The sequence below is a fragment of the Copadichromis virginalis genome, linkage group LG19, assembly GCF_057382275.1.
Source record: "Copadichromis virginalis isolate Kocher_CV1m ecotype Utaka linkage group LG19, C_Virginalis_male_GT1.1, whole genome shotgun sequence".
NCBI classification, from domain to species: domain Eukaryota; kingdom Metazoa; phylum Chordata; class Actinopteri; order Cichliformes; family Cichlidae; genus Copadichromis; species Copadichromis virginalis.
In genome coordinates, this window is record NC_140636.1 from 8288770 (window position 1) to 8306524 (window position 17755).

General features: G+C 40.2%; 1 protein-coding gene across 2 annotated transcripts in view; it reads right to left on the reverse strand.

The window, feature by feature from the left end:
* Nucleotides 1–1046: 1046 nt before the first annotated feature.
* npas3 (neuronal PAS domain protein 3) overlaps nt 1047–17755 on the reverse strand; it is a 363595-nt gene continuing 346886 nt past the window's right edge. For both annotated transcript variants that reach the window (XM_085441080.1, XM_085441081.1), the window contains exons 10-12: nt 10486–10633; nt 9007–9122; nt 1047–4395 (exon numbers count right to left, since the gene is read on the reverse strand). In XM_085441080.1, the coding sequence (XP_085297206.1) occupies nt 2771–4395; nt 9007–9122; nt 10486–10633 (1889 nt within the window). In that variant the 3' untranslated portion in view covers nt 1047–2770. The remainder of the gene's footprint in view (nt 4396–9006; nt 9123–10485; nt 10634–17755) is intronic.

Consider the following 17755-nt stretch of genomic DNA (forward strand, 5'->3'; position numbering starts at 1 on the left):
GGTTTCACAGCTGAGGCATTTGTCTGGGTCATAAATCTACAGCTAAAATATTACTTTAGGCTTTTCTTTGTCATAATTTGTTTCTAATATACTGTAAATATTTATTAGTTATCTAATAATAGCAGGAAACTTTGATTCCCAGAATTCCTTAGTGGCAAAAACATGGCTCCATAAACCTTTGAGCTAGTTAGAGAATCTTTTCATCTCTGAGAGAAAAGACAGTGAGATAAAGAGGTTTGTATAAGACTACACAACAGCAAAAAGCAATAGCAGAGAGAAAGATAGAGAAGGATTAGAAAACAAGATCAAAAGGTTTTACAAAGACAAAAAGGAAGCAGCGAAAGAAAAGGTGGACTCTGCAAACTTTTTTTTTTTTTTTGCTTTTTGCAAAGGCCACCGAACACGAAATTCCACGAACCTCCACTGGTTTCACTAAGACTGCTGATAGAGGGAGAAGGACAAAGAGAAGGAGTAAGAGAGACAAGGAGCTGTTGTTTTTTGGGGGGATGTCAATCATCCCATAGACTCCACCTCCTTTTCCCTCTAGCCCCTCCCCTCTCCTTTCCCCCACACTAGAGATAGAGCACAGAGAAGACAAAGGACAAAAACAGCTACAGTAGCTCAGTATATACTGCATATAGTCAACACACACAGAGAGAGAAGTCGCCATGAAAGACTTTTTGACAGCCAGTGACACTAAACACATTGGTAACACATTTTTACGTCTTAATCACACTGGGTAATAAGGATGGCAGGATGGCAAAAACGGGGCTGTCAGCTTTAAAAAGATGGATGGTGTGACAGTTTTTATACTGTTTTAATTATTACTTATCCTCTTTTTTCTCTTATTACCAAAAAAGTAGAAGAAATAAAAACACAAATGAACAAGAATCACAGTGCTTTTCAAACACTAAACTTGTGAGATTAAGCAATTCTTTTTTTTTTTCTCTTTTTTGGCAACGTAGACTCGGGGAAGAAAAGAACACGAAACACAAGAACAATGACAAAGACAACATTGTTTAAAGGAATGTGATTTTTTTCTTCCTCAAAAAAAAAACAAAAAACGCATATTCATTTTTTTCTTATAGTTATTAGATTGATTGTTTGATAGATTGATTGAAAATGCATGTCTTTATTACAATCTCCTTATTGATATGTGGTTTTTAATCACAGGGTCCGGCGATGAGATGGAAGAGAGTGGATTTTTTTTTTTTAGGAAAATCTTGCGGAGGTGGTTCTGGTTAAGGAAGAAGAAGAGGAGGAGAGGGGGGGGGGGGAGCAAGGAATAAAGTAACTGCATAACAAAACAGTGATTAAACAAGAACCGGTCAAGGTTGTCAACATTCATTTCTTAAGTTAGTGCTGCTAGCTAATTAGACTCAGTCTCACTGAGCATTTAATGTGATTAAGTTAAAAAAAATACATACAAATAAAAACAACACTGTACAGCCTAAAATTCAACCAATCAACTCCATGTTGCGCTGCCCCTTGTGGCCCAATCAGAATGGAGAGGGACATGTAGGTGAAACATGGAGATAATGTTGCTGATTTACAGGTTTTTCCTGTGTTTCTGACTTTCCTGAAGGTCAGAAAAACAAACAAACAAACAAACAAACAAACAAACAAACAAAAACAAACTTTAAAATCTTTCCCCCCTCTAAAAAATAAAAAAATGATATCAGTCTATCAACGAGCTGTGGGTTTGTTTACAGTACCCACATCAGCCAGCTGAATCAGGGTTACTGGACGGTCGGTAGCACCACAAATCTGTAGAATTGACAGGAAGAAATGTGGACAGAAACATGAAAGGTCAGGCAGACAGCGTGAAAGATAAGAGAGAGAGTGACAGATTGAGATGGGAAGAGATGTAGAGGAGGCTATGTTTGGTGCGAGACCTGTAGGTAAACTCCTGGGATAAAAGAGGAAGTAGTAACATTCGATAATTCACAGGTCATTACCCGGCTGAAATAGCTTTTTTTTGTTTTTCTTTTTAATGCTTGATTCGTAAGTGAAATCTGAGCTAGAATATTTTATATATATAAAAAAAAGGATAAAAGTAAAAGAAAAAAACAGCATTAATTCACTAAACTATTCCCTCAATTGAGAAACTTTCTCAAAAAACCTTTTTTCAAAAGATTATCTCTGAGACCTTTGTGGGGCGCAAGAGAGCACCGTCCTCTCGGTTTAAAAACGTTCTTTTCAAGCCTTGATCACATCAAGATACATAAGAAGGAACGCCACATAGAGTTCTCTGTCTGTTACAAATCCCTGTACCGTCCTCCTTTAAATACACACAATCCACATCTTTATAAAGATGCAACAGAAACAAGTCAAATAATAAAAATTATCCCCATCAGGCTCCAACTGAGTCCTTAGGCAATATGAATTCTCTGTAGGCAAAAAAGGGGTTCTTTACAATAAAGAATAGTCTGGTTTTTGTTTGTTCAAGAGAAAAGAGTTGCTGATCGCAAGAAACGGGAGCAAAGCGAGAGACTGAGAGAGGAGAAGAGGATGAGGAGGAGAGAGAAAACAGATAGAAAAGGGGGACAAGTTTGAGGGTCACGTCTGTTACGCAAGCTCAGTTTCTGAGATTCAAAGTGCTAGAGTACATCTGTCATCCTTCCCTTTCCTTTCTCTTCTCTCGGAAACACAGTGCTAAACCGTGTTGATAAAACAAGTAAATAGTCTTTCATTTTTATTTACTAGTGAGCAGTCTTTGACACAGTTGTTGATTCCGAAAACACAGTAATGCGGTCTTGGATACTTTCTGCTAATCCTCCTTCCTCTCCAGTGTTGTCTGCGTGGTATGGATCCCGTTGCTGTACACTGGGAATGGTAGCGTTGAGAACAGTCCCTCTGCTGTGGTGAAAACATTGGCTGTTGTTGGCATCTGACCTCCAAGGGCACCGTTCCCACCTGTGGCAGTAGGAGATCCGACAAAGGGGCCAGCAGCTGCCGCAGCAGACATGTTGAGCCTGTGGACATGATGGTAGAGCATCTCCATGGGTGTCTTAGGGTCCAGGCCGAACCCTGAGCCGTCAACAAAGTTCATGGCAGCATTAGGGAGGAGGTTGCCTTGTGCCATAGCCAGAGTTACGTCCGCTGGCGCATACCTGATGGTCCCAGTGGTGTAGACCCGTGGAGCTGTCGTGCTGGTGGAGGCCAGAGTACCTGTGACTCTGTGGACCAGCGGAAGCACCACGTTACCAGCTTGCAGGCGCTGAAGTGCTTCAAGGTCCCCAGAGTACAGTAGTGAAGAAGAAGAGGTTGAGGAGGATGAAGAAGAAGATGAGGAAGAAGAGGTGGTGGGAGTGCCTTGTTGCTTGTCCCGTGGGGATGCAGAAAGGGGAGGAGATAGGGGGTCGGCAGAGGAGGCGCTGGAAGGAGGAGCTAAGCTTACAGCGCTGGAGGCAGAGGATGGGGCTGAGCTTCCATTGTAAGGGGGTTTCCTCACTCCTCCTGCTCCTCCCTCAGTTCCAGGAGGGGTGAGGACAGAGTCAGGAATGGCTACCTGGAGAGATCCTCCCTGTGGTGAGGGGAAGGTCTCATGGCTCCCTGGAGCAGATGGCTTGGAGGTCATGCTGTATGGAGACTCGTTTCTGGAAATTTCCCTGTTGGGAGGGTAGTTCCAGATGCTGCTGTCATTGTCAAAGTTTATTGGTTCTGCCATCTCTGTCTTAATCTTCAGAACTGAGGATGCTGCATTTGCACTGTTTGGGGAGCCAGATGAGGCTAAGAGATGGGTGGAGGTTGCGGTTGTGGCTTGGGAGGGGTCGACTAGTGGAGTGGTATCGCCTATTGCTATGGGACTGGGTGTAGTTGAAGACAGACGAAGCCTCCTGCTTCGTGAGCCATCCCATTTCTGCACTTTCCTCCTCTTTCGCCTTTTCTGCAGCTTGCTACCAGCATTGACACTGTCACAATCTTGCACGCACCCATTGTCATCCTCGTCATCTTCTTCATCCTCCTCTTCTTCTTCTCCTTCCTCTTCTGATGAAGACGTTTGGGAGCTACGCAGCTGTACGTCTTCCCCTTCTCCGTAGTGCTCTACTTTAATATGAAGCCCACCTAGGTTACCCAGTCCACCGATGGCACCCAGACTCCCTAATCCTCCAAGCCCTGCTAACCTTCCCAACCTGCCTCCACCTCCCCCTCCCCCTCCTCTGCCAGCCTCTTCTTGCTCCTCACCCTCTCCATCTGAAGGTTCCAGACTGTCATCACTGTCCTGGCTCTCAGGGTTACTTGAGCTATCTCCTTCTTCTTGGCGCTTCATTTCTTGTTCAGATGAACAGTGTGACTGGCCGGGTTGCTGCTGACGTTTGCTGTCTGTCTCTGGGTCCTCACTGTGTTCTGTTTGGTGGCCGGGCTTCTCCTCTGCCTTGGTGTTCTCGTTGTCTGTCGAAAAAAAAAATTTGTTTATAATGCAGAAAAAGAAGATTCCAGTTACAGTCGAAACCATTCTAGACATAAGTAGATTCTTAATATTTGGCAGTATGATATCTTCCCAGAGCAGCAACAAGACACTGCATGAACACATAAAATTGATGATGTAGTCAAACACAGCATGAAGGGAAGAGCTTTTGCAGGAATGGGTTGCAAAGTGATTTGCAAATGCAGCCAGTGCTGCTGAAGGGAACTGTGGCAGATCCTGACTTCATAACCTGCTTGAACTAATGCTGTGCACCATAGTTTCAACCATTAATTTACTTGTTAATTACAGTCCATTAACCATCTGAACCATGTGAACTCACATTCATGATATAGAGGTGTGGCTTTAGTAATGGAAAAGAAAATCATTAGATTTGTTAATTGCTTTGATATGGAGTGAATCAAAAACTTTGATGCACTGACATAAAAATTATGCTCCAATGTTGTGGAAAAATTTATCCTGATGTTGTAACAGTGAAGAGTTTCCCTAAAAAAACCAATAAGATTTATACTCTTGGAAACACAAGTGTCTTGGCACTCCATCCAGTGAGTGTGTCAGACTGACTTGCCAACACTGCCATTGAATACCTGCGTAATTCTGCATGCCCCCTTACATTTTTCAGGACAGGTATTCCATGTGTTGTTTTCTGGATGCACTGATGTGTGCTCAGTATCCGTAGCTGCTTCTGTTCAGGCATGTTGGCTCTGTCTAACCCATTACACACACAACACATACACACTTTAAACTCTGCCAGCACACACATAGGCCAGGCCAGCGGCTGCCCAGCTGGCAGAGCTAAGACTCCCTAATGGCATCCGAAATGTCGACTCAATTGCTTTGTCTGGGGGAAACCTTGTATCTCCATTAAGTGTGCTTTCCAAGCAAAACAGATGTATTCCAAGCCTGAAAATTAAAAATGGACCGGTAGTCTTAAAGGTTCCTCCCAACCAGGGAGGTTCAATATAAATGAAATATCATTTCACAATAAAATGGAGTCAAGTATTTTCATAGACCATGAGATCACATGAAGAAGACATTTCAACAACTACACTGTGAAATACACTATATTGACAAAAGTATTCACTTGTCTGCCTTCACACACAAAACTTGAGTGACATCCCATTCTTAATCCACGGGGTTTAGCTATAACAGCTACAGCTCTTCTGAGAATATATTGTATAGCACACTTTGAGTGTGCGGGTAGTGTAGAAAAGCACTGTATAAGAACCACATATACCATTTTACCAAGGCTTTTCACAAGGTTTAGGAGCGTCTTTATGGGAATTTTGGACCATTCTTCCAGAAGTGCTTTTGTAAGGTAAGACACTCATATTGGAGAAGAAGACCTGGCTCACAGTCTCTGCTCTAATTCATCTGAAAGGTGTTCTATTGGGTTGAGGTCAGAACTTTGTGCAGGCCATGTCTTTATGGACCTTGCTTTGTGCACTGGTGTGCAGTCCTGTTGGAACTGGAAGGGTACATCCCCAAACTGTTCCCATAAAGTTGGCAGTATGAAATTGTTCAAAAAGTCTTGCTCAGCCGATAAGAGTTCTTTTCACAGAAGCTCTTAACTCAGAAAGTTGGTAATATTCTGTAATTTACTGAGCTCCTCTGAGTGGCCCATTCTTTCACAAATGTTTGTGGAAGCAGTCTGCATGCCTAGGTGATTGATTTTACGTGGTCATGGAAGTGACTGGATCGCCTGAACTCAGTCATTTGAATGGGTGAGTGAATACTTTTGGCAGTATGCATATCTGATACCCAATCTTTGGATAGTGCTATCAGGTCGAGGACATCTTGAATTATGCTGCTCATTTTCTTATTTAATTCTGACTGGTTTCTCTGTAAATGCATCTGACAAGGCTAGTTAATACACAACACTGCTGCTCTTCTGTCCCAGTGTCGTTGGCAACGACACTGAGCATGCATTTTTACATTACTTCAATTTTTTATTTATCTTATTTGTGAATCAGGAGGTATTTGATGGGAAGGATTTTCAGCTGCGGATTAATCCATATTGTTGTAATAATTCACAGTAGTAACGTAGGCTAAGTAAAACTTATTAGATTATGGTATGCCAATTTTGCATGTGACAGACAATCTGCTGTATTCTGCCCCACAAAAAAAAAAAAGGGGGGGGGGGGGGGCGGGGTAAAGATAACTTTGCCATTTTAGACATCTTTATTCATAGGCTCTCCTTCTGTACATACATTGCATCTTAAGAGAACAAATGTCAAAGAGCAGATATCTCATTTTAAAATATGTCAAACTGGGGCATCGCAGGCCTGTTGGAGCTGAAGCTGGACACTTCCTGCAGCAGCTGGCGTCAGTTTACAGCCAACAGTGTGCCAGAACCACTCTCCTCCAGCAAGAATAACAGCTGGCACTGATTCCCATCATGCCAGCACAGGCTGGTGGACTTGATAATATTACGCTCAAGGTGGAGGCCCAGGCTTGCTTTAAATTCAGCTGTAATGACACTGCTTTGAGCTTCACTATTATCTGCTGCTTAAAATGCTGGTGACACAAGGTGAATAAAATCCTTGTTTTCTGTTTCTAGATCTGAATTCAGATATCAGTGTTTTCAAGATCTCAGGTTATCACCTGTGAGGCATCCTTGTGTATCTAGTAAATTGATTCTGATGAATTTGTTCAATCTAGTGAACAGTTTCCAAAACATTTAACAGAAAGTTTTGGCTTCTCCATCAATCTATTACCTCCCGCTTATCCAATTCGGGGTTCTAGTTTTGATTTTCAAATTCAAAATTTAGAATTAATACCTCTTAAGCACCAGATGCCATCGGGCATTTTGGTTTATTAAAAACACTATACAGTCATGTTTTTTTAATGCCGATTCGAGGTCTAAAACAATTTATTTATATAGCACCAAATTACAACAACAGCCCCAACATATTATTGCAGGGTCTTTACCTCATCAGTCAAGCCTAAAATGGTTAAAATGGTAGTTGTCAGAGTGGTTGGCTGGAAGTTTTATCAGCTGGTTTGCTCTGACACGATATGAAATGACAAGCCTGAGTTAAAATTTCAAGGAAGTTTCTTACCTCTCTGTATCCAATAAAGAAATACAAGTAGGCAAACCTGAGAGAGAGAAGTCTTTATCCCCTCAGCTGACATATAAGACTGATGAAGTTTGTACTTGTGCGTGTGCAGACAATGTTATACCAAGAATCTGAGAAGCTGAGTGTTGCTTTTTAGGTTTACGGCAAAGCCCTCCTTCATTTTTGGTGTGCCATGTCTGTACAAACAAATGACTCAAGACTGCTGACAAGTGCATTCACTGAACAGAGCTCCCTTTTTCTTAGTCTAATACAATATCTTCTGCTTCCAGATGTTATTCCAGCATTTTGTATCGAGGTCTGTAATCGTGTTTCTTTACTGATCTGTTGCAGCGAATCAATGGGACTACGAAGTTTGGACAGCCTCTGTAGTGGGAACAAAATAAATTTCAAACTAACAGCAGCACTACAGTGTCTGTAGTGTCAAGGGTTTATTTATTATAGTCTCCTGTTTTAGTACTCACTGTCAAATATTGTAATTAAGCTGTTTTATGACCTAAACTACACACAAAGAAAAAGTAGTAGCACAGAATTTATCCCTGAAGAAATGTTATTCATTTAAAAATATTTTCTAGAATTGTTTTTCACACAAAAGAAGATTCCCCTGCCTACAGGACTGAGATGGCATCGCCTAAACCTTTGTGATTTGCAGATCTCCAACGATGAGCAGAATGTGTTATTTCACAGTTTTTTTCCTTTGTGCCATTTTGGTGCATTTCTTGGAGGGTGTTTGTGTATTGTGGCCTTTATTTGAGGCATTTTGCAGGATTTTGTGATGTGTGAAGTTTGGAGGCATTGTGTGATGCTGTGCAGCTGTACCATATTTTGTCATTTTGTCATTTTGTCGCAGTTTGCAACACTGCCAGTGAGCGCCCAGTCCCTGCAGCTGTTGGCATTCAAGACATTTCAGCCTGGCAAAGTCAGCACACTGGCACCAGCTGATAAAATATCTTTGGCTTCTCTTCTTCAAACCATATTTCTTTTTTCTGGTTGTATTTGAACAGGTGCTGTTAAAGAATCATGTAGGTTTTAGAAGCATTTTGTGCAATATTGTAACTATTCTAATATTTATACAATGTAAGAATATGATCTGATTTATATCTTTTTGGTTCACTCTTTTTATTTTACATAGGCTTTGCCATCTAGGAGCTGTTGCGTTTGGGATAAGATCAGTTTTGTCAGAGGCCCTCTAGATCCAACGGAATCCAGAGGAGCAAAAACAAAAAAAAGAAAAGAATACACAAAATATAAATGACGCTGATGCCTATCTCCATTAAAACGTGACTGAATGGACATGATGGTAAGCAGAACTCATACGGCTTTTTAATCTTTGCTCTTCTTCAAACTATGGCTGAAGAAAATGATGGCAGGACTCAGGCTATGCACTAGAGGCCAGCAGATTACTCCAAATATTGTCAAATATATCAACTATATGTAAAACCTTTTTTTTTTTTTTTTAGCAACTATATGTTGCTCCTCTGTTCTCCCTTTTCTACCCACCTGAGTTTTCTTTGGACTCGGACTCAGAGTCTGAAGTTTCAGAGGACTCTGAAGCTTTCTCAGGCAGGTTTGGCAGCTGGGCAATGTCCATGGGTGTGTCTTTATACTCTGGATTACTGCAAAGACACAGAAAATTTGTCAGTGACAGAAGAAACGTTTGTTCATCGATTGCCTTGGTCAAATCTAATGAAAATAAATGTCAGCTATAATCAGGGGTGCACATAAGTTGTCCGCAGGTGCGGTCAAAATAAAAGACACGACGCGAAGAAGTTGCAACGCGCGTTTGCGCACATAAGATTTTCTGGAGGACGACAGATATTTGTTTAGAACTCTTAAAGATGTCGAAGAAGCAAACTCCTTTAAGCAATTACTTTGGTGTTCCTCCACCTCCAAAGAAATGTCAGAAGGAGTCCGAACCGCAAAAGAAGCACGTATTCTCGGAAAAGTGGTTGCTGGAGGTGAGCTGGCTTCAAACAAATGATGAACGCACAGAGATGTGGTGCAGAATGTGCCATGAAAATCCCACTCTAGCGGACAAAAACAGCGCCTTTTATATGGACGCAAACGCACGTTGCAACTTCTTATCTGGTGCGCGTCTTTTATTTTGACAGCGAATGTGCACCTGCGGACCACTTATGTGCCCCCCTGGCTATAATGTATAATTTATAATAACATGGCTCCAATCGTGAATGCATTATAAAGTAAAATGGGGAGGATGCAAATGTTTTTATAAAGTAATGCCTATGTCTGTCTATTCTTTAAAAGTAAAACAAAATAGTCAATGAAAGCTGGCTTTATTAATTTCTGTATGATATTAATCTACAGTACTTTGCACCTCTATGTAAATTAGAAAAAAACTGATGTTGTAATGATGTTTGGCTGAAACTTTGGTCTGGTGAATTTAACTGAAACAGTTCATCACATTCTTCAACCACCAAATCACAGTTGTATTATTTTTCAGCTTACATTATATGATAGGATGGCTACAATTTAGTTTGCATTAGAAATGTGTGCTTTTGCATTGCCAGCTATGCAATTCATTAATTCATTATTATGTCAGGTCAACTGGGATAAGTGATAGATGTCCCCGTTTAGGTTTCGTTGGCCGTAGAAAACAGGGACAAGAAAAGGAGTTACACTGGATCACTCTCAAGCAGGAAAAAATAAGAAAATGTGATTTAGTTCATTTCATTGGCTTTGTTTCTTTAATTAATCTGCAGAGGCTCTTGTCCCTGTAAAACTCTCCATTTTCTGGACATCTGCATTTGTTTAAGAGTCTAGTATACATACATCTGGATTCTCTGAGCAGCTTCTCTTTTACTTCTTTTGAATGAGTTTTGATAAACTCTCCTTGACCTCCTAATGTTTCCACAGAGATCAAGGAAAAGCAATAAGAAAAAAGAGGTAGGAGGTAATTTTTTGGACTGTTCCACCATACCATTGTACCACAAGATCATTATCACATTGTCGACCTCTGACCTGAGAACGTAGTTGACCCAGATGATGTTCTTCTCGCTGGCGTTTTTCACATTGATAGCGATGGTGGCACTGGACTGGATCCAGATGTAACCACCATTCTTCTGGATCCACCGGTAATACTTTGTCACACTCTGGCCTTTATTCATCACTGAGACAGAGAAAGAAAGCAAGAAAGGATGTTTGTTATTTCACTGCGTTTTCTCTTTGATGTTGTGTCTTTACAGATAGTTCGTCAGAGGAGAGAAAGAAAAGGCAAAAAAAGTGGATAAAGGACAGGGGAGTTTGGATGGGTGGAAGGTGCGAGAGAAACAAAGACTGAGAGGTGTGTGTGTGTGTGTGTGTGTGTGTGTGTGTGTGTGTGTGTGTGTGTGTGTGTGTGTGTGAGAGAGAGAGAGAGAGAGAGAGAGAGAGAGAGAGAGAGAGAGAGAGAGAGAGAGAGAGAGAGAGAGAGAGAGAGAGAGAGAGAGAGAGAGAGAGAGGCAGTCATCAGATGTCATGTGACAGCTGGCTCAGAGCTGCTCTGCTGGTGCCGTCATTAATCAGACCAACACACACTGCCAGCCTCTCTTGCTCTCTCCGTATCTGTGTGGGTGTGTGCAGCACTGCCTGTTCATGTATCCATGTGCTTCCCATAGGTTTGAAATAACACACTCAAAGCATGACATCAAGTTTTTATGAAACGTGAATGCTGAAATATCCTATTGCTGTGACATTCTGACAGTACACAATCATGTACTTCTCATCACATACAAGGTCTTGAATAATCAGGCACCATCTTATCTTAATGACCTTATAGCACCATATCACCCAATAAGAGCACTTCATGCTCAGACTGCAGGCTTACTTGTGGTTACAAGGATATTTAAAGGCGCATGCTTTCAAGTCCCTCTTCTGTGGAACCAGCCTCAAGTTTGGATTCAGTAGACAGAGACCCTCTCTACTTTTAAGATTAGGTTTAATACTTTCCTATTTGATAAAACATATAGTTAGAGCTCGATAATGTGACCCTGAATCCACCCTTAGTTATGTTGCAGTAGGTCTAGGCTGCTGGGACTTCCTAAAATGCAGTGAGTGTTTCTTTTTCATTCACTGTTTTCACTCACTTTTTATTTATAAACCACACTGCATTTAATCTTATCTATTATTTATCTCTGTCTCTCTTCTACAGTGTGTCAACCGGTCGTAGCAGATGGTCGTCCCTTTGTTTTTCCTTCCCACTGTCGCCAAAGCGCTTGCTTAAAGGGGTTCACTTTTTTGTTGGAGTTGTCTCGGTTTTCACTGTATTATTGTAGGATCTTTTCCTTACAATATCAATTGTAATTGTTGTGATTTGGTTCTATATAAATAAAATTGAATTGAATGTAAAGCTTACCTTTCTAAAGTTTAGCATGTGGTAAATTAGCAGTGATGAGGAAGACTTCATTCTTTATCTATGACTTTATCAGTCTCTCATGTAATAGCAGAGGAATTCTGGCACACTCTTCTTTAGTTCTTTCCCTTCTTCAGTTGCAGACTTGCAGTCATTTGTTCTATTATGTAGACTTATTCATTCTCTGTATCCACTGAGTTATGGATGGTGGTTTTGTTTTCTTCCACTTCAGAGTTCTCATTTTCCCAGCAATGAATAGGAGTATCCGTAAAATGTACCTCTGGTCTGAGCCATATGTTTCTCTAAAGTCCCAAAAGAAAAAGTAAGAGCCTATAAAGCCAATAAAGAGAATTGGTGATAATGAGTCTCCCTTTCCTCACACCCGTTTCCACCATAAATGAATCAGAACAACAACTGTTAAGCCTAACTTTTGACCTAGGATTTTTATAAAGTGCATTAATCCAAGTAGCAAATATTTCTTCATATCTTATTTCTATCTTATATCTTATTTCTATCAGTGTTTGTTCCAGAAACAGCCAATCAACTTGATTAAATGCTTTCTCAGGATCCAAGCTGAGATATTAACTGTAGATTGAGTATTTTTCTTGTATTACTTTTTTCCTGACAGCCCATAATGAATCCTGTTTGGACCGGTTTTATATACTTCTTTATATAATTTTGAGTTCTATTGGCTTAAATAGATGTTAAAATTTGTAGTCCACACATAAGAGACTTTATGGCTAGTACAGAGTCTTTTCTTTTCATATGTAGGACTGCAATAATTACTTCCAACCACGATTTTGGTGGATCTCCTGAGTTTCCACAGCATTTTAATCCAGCTGAGTTTGGGATTTTTACTGGACGATTGAAAAACCTTGTTTTATTTTGTTTGTTGTAAACTGAATATTCTAGATAAGCACACTGCCAAAACTTCTGATTTTAAAGAGGTCCTCGCACTTGTTGATGATCAGCTAATTAAGTACATATATTATTAGCACTTGGCTGCTACTTATCCTCTTAATTTTATGTAACCAGTAAGGGTGTACTTAAGTTTTTGTGTTGACAACAACAGTCACTTCAAGGTGCTTTATATTGTAAGGTGAAGACCCTCCAATATGGTAAGAAACCCACTAGTAAACATTTGGTGACAGTGGAATTAAAATCTCCCTTTTACCAGGAAGAATCATAATGTCTATCTGCCATAACTGGTTGGAGTAGTGATGAATAAATACACAGAGAGTGAAAAGAAATTCATCATAGGAAGCCTCCTAGCAGTCTAAGGCTAGTGCAGCATGGCTAAGGGTCACCTGGGTATAATTGGCATGGCTGTGTGACTCAGGGCTGTGAACACATGCCTTAACTTTGGCTTTATCATGTCAATCTTTACTTAGTCCTGACTCCTAGTTTTTATATCCAAGGCAAACGCATTCCTGCATTTTATTAAAAAATAAAATGTCAGTATGATTAACTGAACTTAACTGAACTCAACAGAGCAGGGAGAAGGAAAACCCTGATGCTAAAATGCATACATACATACTCACTGTAAATATGTTTTCATTTTTACAGTGAGCATGGTGAGTTCCAGTGTTTTATACACATTTCTACATAGAGATTGGTACACAAAATCTCTCCTGGCCTTTTCTCAGCAGTACGCACACACTGAACAACCATCACACAACGTAACGTAACAATTTTTCAAAATGCAGAATGCTGTCAGTTTCCGTTTTTTGTCAGTTTCTCTGTTAATCACTTTACAAAGAAAGTGATATATTGTTTTATATTGAGATCAACAGGAGACTACCAGAGTTTAAGAGTTAATATTTGAAAATGATTGACTTTGTAAGTTGTTCCATAGCACCATGGACCAAAAGTTCATGAATGATGTAGAGAATGACGGTCAGGTTAGTGTGGATCTCTTTTATTCAGGAGTGTCTCTTTATCAGTCCAGCAGAGCAGCTGTACCATCAACTGCAAAGACAATAAACTAGACATGTATCATTTCTTCAGAGATGCTCTCATAGCATAGTTTTCTAACTAAATGATGTGAGGCAGCATCTAAGATTCATAACTCCAATTCAATTTCACACAGTGCAGAAAAACTGATGCGAGCATTTCCACACTGACACAGTAACATAATGTTCATCAACGCAGGGATGGCTTGGGATCTGACACGAAATAATATTTTGACACAGTTTAACTGAAAACTCATTGCAGACCTGTTAAAGTCAGTCTGAAGACAGTACATGAATGTCTTTGAAGTGACCATTTCAAAGGCAAGGACTGGACGTTGATTGCACAGCAATTCCCAACCCGTTTTCCCTTCTGCTTACTGTAGCCTATAAATCTACATAAGTGGTCTTTTCATAGCCTATGATGGCACCCACCAGTTAAGGAAGTCCCTTCTTAAAACCTCAAGCTGAGCATGCCGTGTTTTTATCATATCATATATATATTATATATAGTCCTTAAGACTTAAATCTACTGACTGACACCACAAACTCATGAGGAAAGTGTTTACTGAAGAGAATTATGAGGAGTTGAGGTATTTTCTAGAGTTCTAGCTGGACCTCCAGGACATACAAGTGGAGTCACCCCCTGCTGGCCATTAGAAAGAATGCATGTTTAAGGCACGTTTGCATTGGTTTAACTTTTCAGACCTGAAAGCCACAGCCATCTTCTATACAGAGTCTTCTCTGATCATTCACCTCACCCATTAATGTGAGGTGAATGAGTTATATTTCTATCGATTCAAATCAAACTCTACAAAAGTGTGTTCTCTTGTCAATTACTTGATTGATTTTGGCTATCTAAGAGCACTTCACTGGATATTTATTTCTGCCAGTAAAATAAGTCTGAAGTCAGGTTTTACTTTTGTTACCTGAACCAGTAAGTAGTTGGAGCTCCTCCCCCCCCCGTGCAATAAACAGATTAAAATACAGAGCTGGTACTTCCTGCTGTCCTCCACCAGATAGCGCTGTGTCACTGTGACAATATTTCAGGCCACAGGAGGTGGCCCCCACACTGCCACCGTCTCCACCCACCCACCACCCTCCCGTGCTCCGCCATGTGACAGCATACTGGCAATAAATTTGGCCAAATTAACCACTAAATGGTTATCTCAAGCAATATGTATTGGCATTAATCAGGAGCCGCTCAAACAGAAACAGTCAGAGACGAGACGTGAGCGCTGCTAAATTCATACCCCTCTCCTACATTTAATTACGGACACAAATAGGTTTTTTCGATGACAGAGAAAAAAAGAGAGAGAAAGTAGGGGGTGATTTATATAAAAAGAAGGCCAGTAATTAAAAACTATTAGAAACTAATAGCATTGTTTAAGACGACATCCCCAGGGCTGCAGTAATTGACTTTGGTCGAGCGGCTGGTGCTCATTCGTTTTCTATTCTCTAAGAGGGGGTGGGGGTGGGGGATAACTTGTTTGCATGTTAAGGCAGAGATGGTGAGATCACGTCACCTTGAATGTGACCTTCCTTTGTTTGTACGCTAGAGTAAATAACGACACAATGAATGCACACACACACACAGTGGTGCCTTTTCAGATGACTGCAGGTCCTCAGAGAGCTCTGTGTATCAGCATGTCCAATGGAAGAGGACACACACACACACACACACACACACAAAGTCACATAAAGCTTACAACTCCAGCACACTGCACACTGTGCTGCGTACACAATCTACACACATAAAGCACTGTTACTGTCAGCCGATATTCACTCTGGAAGAAACAGTTAAAGTAGATATTATATACATAATCTGTCCATACAGACAATGACCTTCCTACCCAACTACTAGCTATTTTTCAACCTTTTTTCAACTCCTTGCCAACTCTACCTACTACGACTCTGGCCTGTTTCGTGTGTTGTACCTGTTTCTGTTATTGTTCAAGGACTCATTAATTATTCTTCTACTATACAAATACACATTAAATTGATCTCAATAAATTGACTGATTGTGAAAAAGTTGAAAGCAGTGTAGACCAAATGTTAGTTGTCTCAAAGGTAGCACCCAAAATTAGCACTTTTATAGATAATGGAGCATTTTGATTTTGGTATATCACACAAATCTTCCTGTGGTTTTCAACTGTAGCAACATTTCCACCAAGCAGAACCGTTTGTGTTAGAGATTAAATTTAAATTACAAAGGCTGATGCGCCAGAACTTTTGTCCAGTTAGGGTCTGAAAAAAAACCCCACAATACAACTTTACCTTGTTCATGTTAAGAAACATCAAATTTGGTGTTGTTGTTCATATATTAAATTGTGCCAAATCACAATAGCAGTCAGTTTGACGTGGTTTATATTGTAAGGTAAAGACCTTACAATAATCCATGGAAAACCTGAACAATTAGACAATCCTCTATGTGCAAGAACTTGGTTACAGTGAGAAGGAAAAACTCCCTTATAACACGATGAAACCTCTGCCAGAACCAGGCTCAGGGAGGGGCACAGCACAAAAGACATGCTGTAGAAGAGAGCCAGAGATTAATAATAAATAATGAAAACGGTAAATAAAGAAGAAACACTCAGTGCATCATGGGAATCCCCCATGATGCACTGAGTGGAGGGTTCAGGGTCACCTGATCCAACTATCAACTAAAAAATAAAGTTTTAAAACTAATGTTAAAGGTAGAGAGGATTTCTGTCTCCTGAATCCAAACTGGGAGCTGGTTCCGCGTAAGAGGTGCCTGGAAGCTAAAGGCTCTGCCTGCCATTCTACTTTTAAATATGCTGGGACCCACAAATAAGTCTGCACTCTGACAGCGAAGTGCTCTGACAACACAAAACAGTATTATAAGGTCATTAGGAAAAGATGCAGTGGCTTCACAGTCAAAGAAAAAAAAAATATTTTCTGTGACTAACATTTCTGTTTTATAATTACAGGTAGCTCTAGGCAATGAGCTACCAGAACTTTGTCTGTAATTTTACATTTTAAGCCCAAAATGTCAGCCTAGCAACATTTCTTTATCATGTAGAAACATTGAGACATACTGCTGAAATTCCTTTTCTTATGTTAAGATATCTCAGGGATTAAATGTGTACTCCTCCAGCCAACTTAACATCAAAGTAAAATGACTTTGACATCCCCGCTCTAGGCTTTTGTATTCTTAGTAAAATTGATGGAAGGATTTCACTTATTTTACTTTACAACATAAAATGTTATTTTGTTTCCTCCATACGTGAGAAATAGCTCTTGTATTATTGAATTTTTCTTGTCATGAATTGATATTGTGATATTGTGGCAACAGTAACTATGAGCTGCACAGAGGAAGAGGCATGTCAGTAAGGCATGTGTTGTAACAGTATCAATGCCACTTTCCCCGCCGATGACCCTACGGGGGAAGTTATAGCTCAAGAGATTTATGACACGAGTATTTGAACTATGTGAAATGTTATTAAATGACAGAGCCGTGCCAACAAGCAGCTCTTTGAAACAGGAGGTAAAGTGAGGCACGAAATCATGAATGTTCCACTGTTTAATAATGGGACAGGGTACATTCAGCCTACTACCCTGTAAGTACCCGGGGAACTCTGCAAAACCAACTCAGTGTCATATCTTTAAATAACATCTTAAAACGTCCTTTTAAAAAAAAAAAAAAAAAAAAAAAAAAAAGGAAAAGATGCAGCCTGATTATTCAAGACATTGCAGTCTAGTAACCTAGCCAACTAGTGAACTGAAGTCTAATCGTCACTCAGTTTTTGGTCTCTACCCACTGGAGTGGAAAATATCTTCCTATTTAGCTGGTGGTAGAGGGACTTTGTATCCAAGCAAGTAAACTGATATTTGATATTCCTGAAAGTAACAGTTTGTGGCTTTGTCATCATTAGTAAGGACAACGCAATGTAGACATGGGGTTTTGAACCTATATACACCGAAGAGTGTT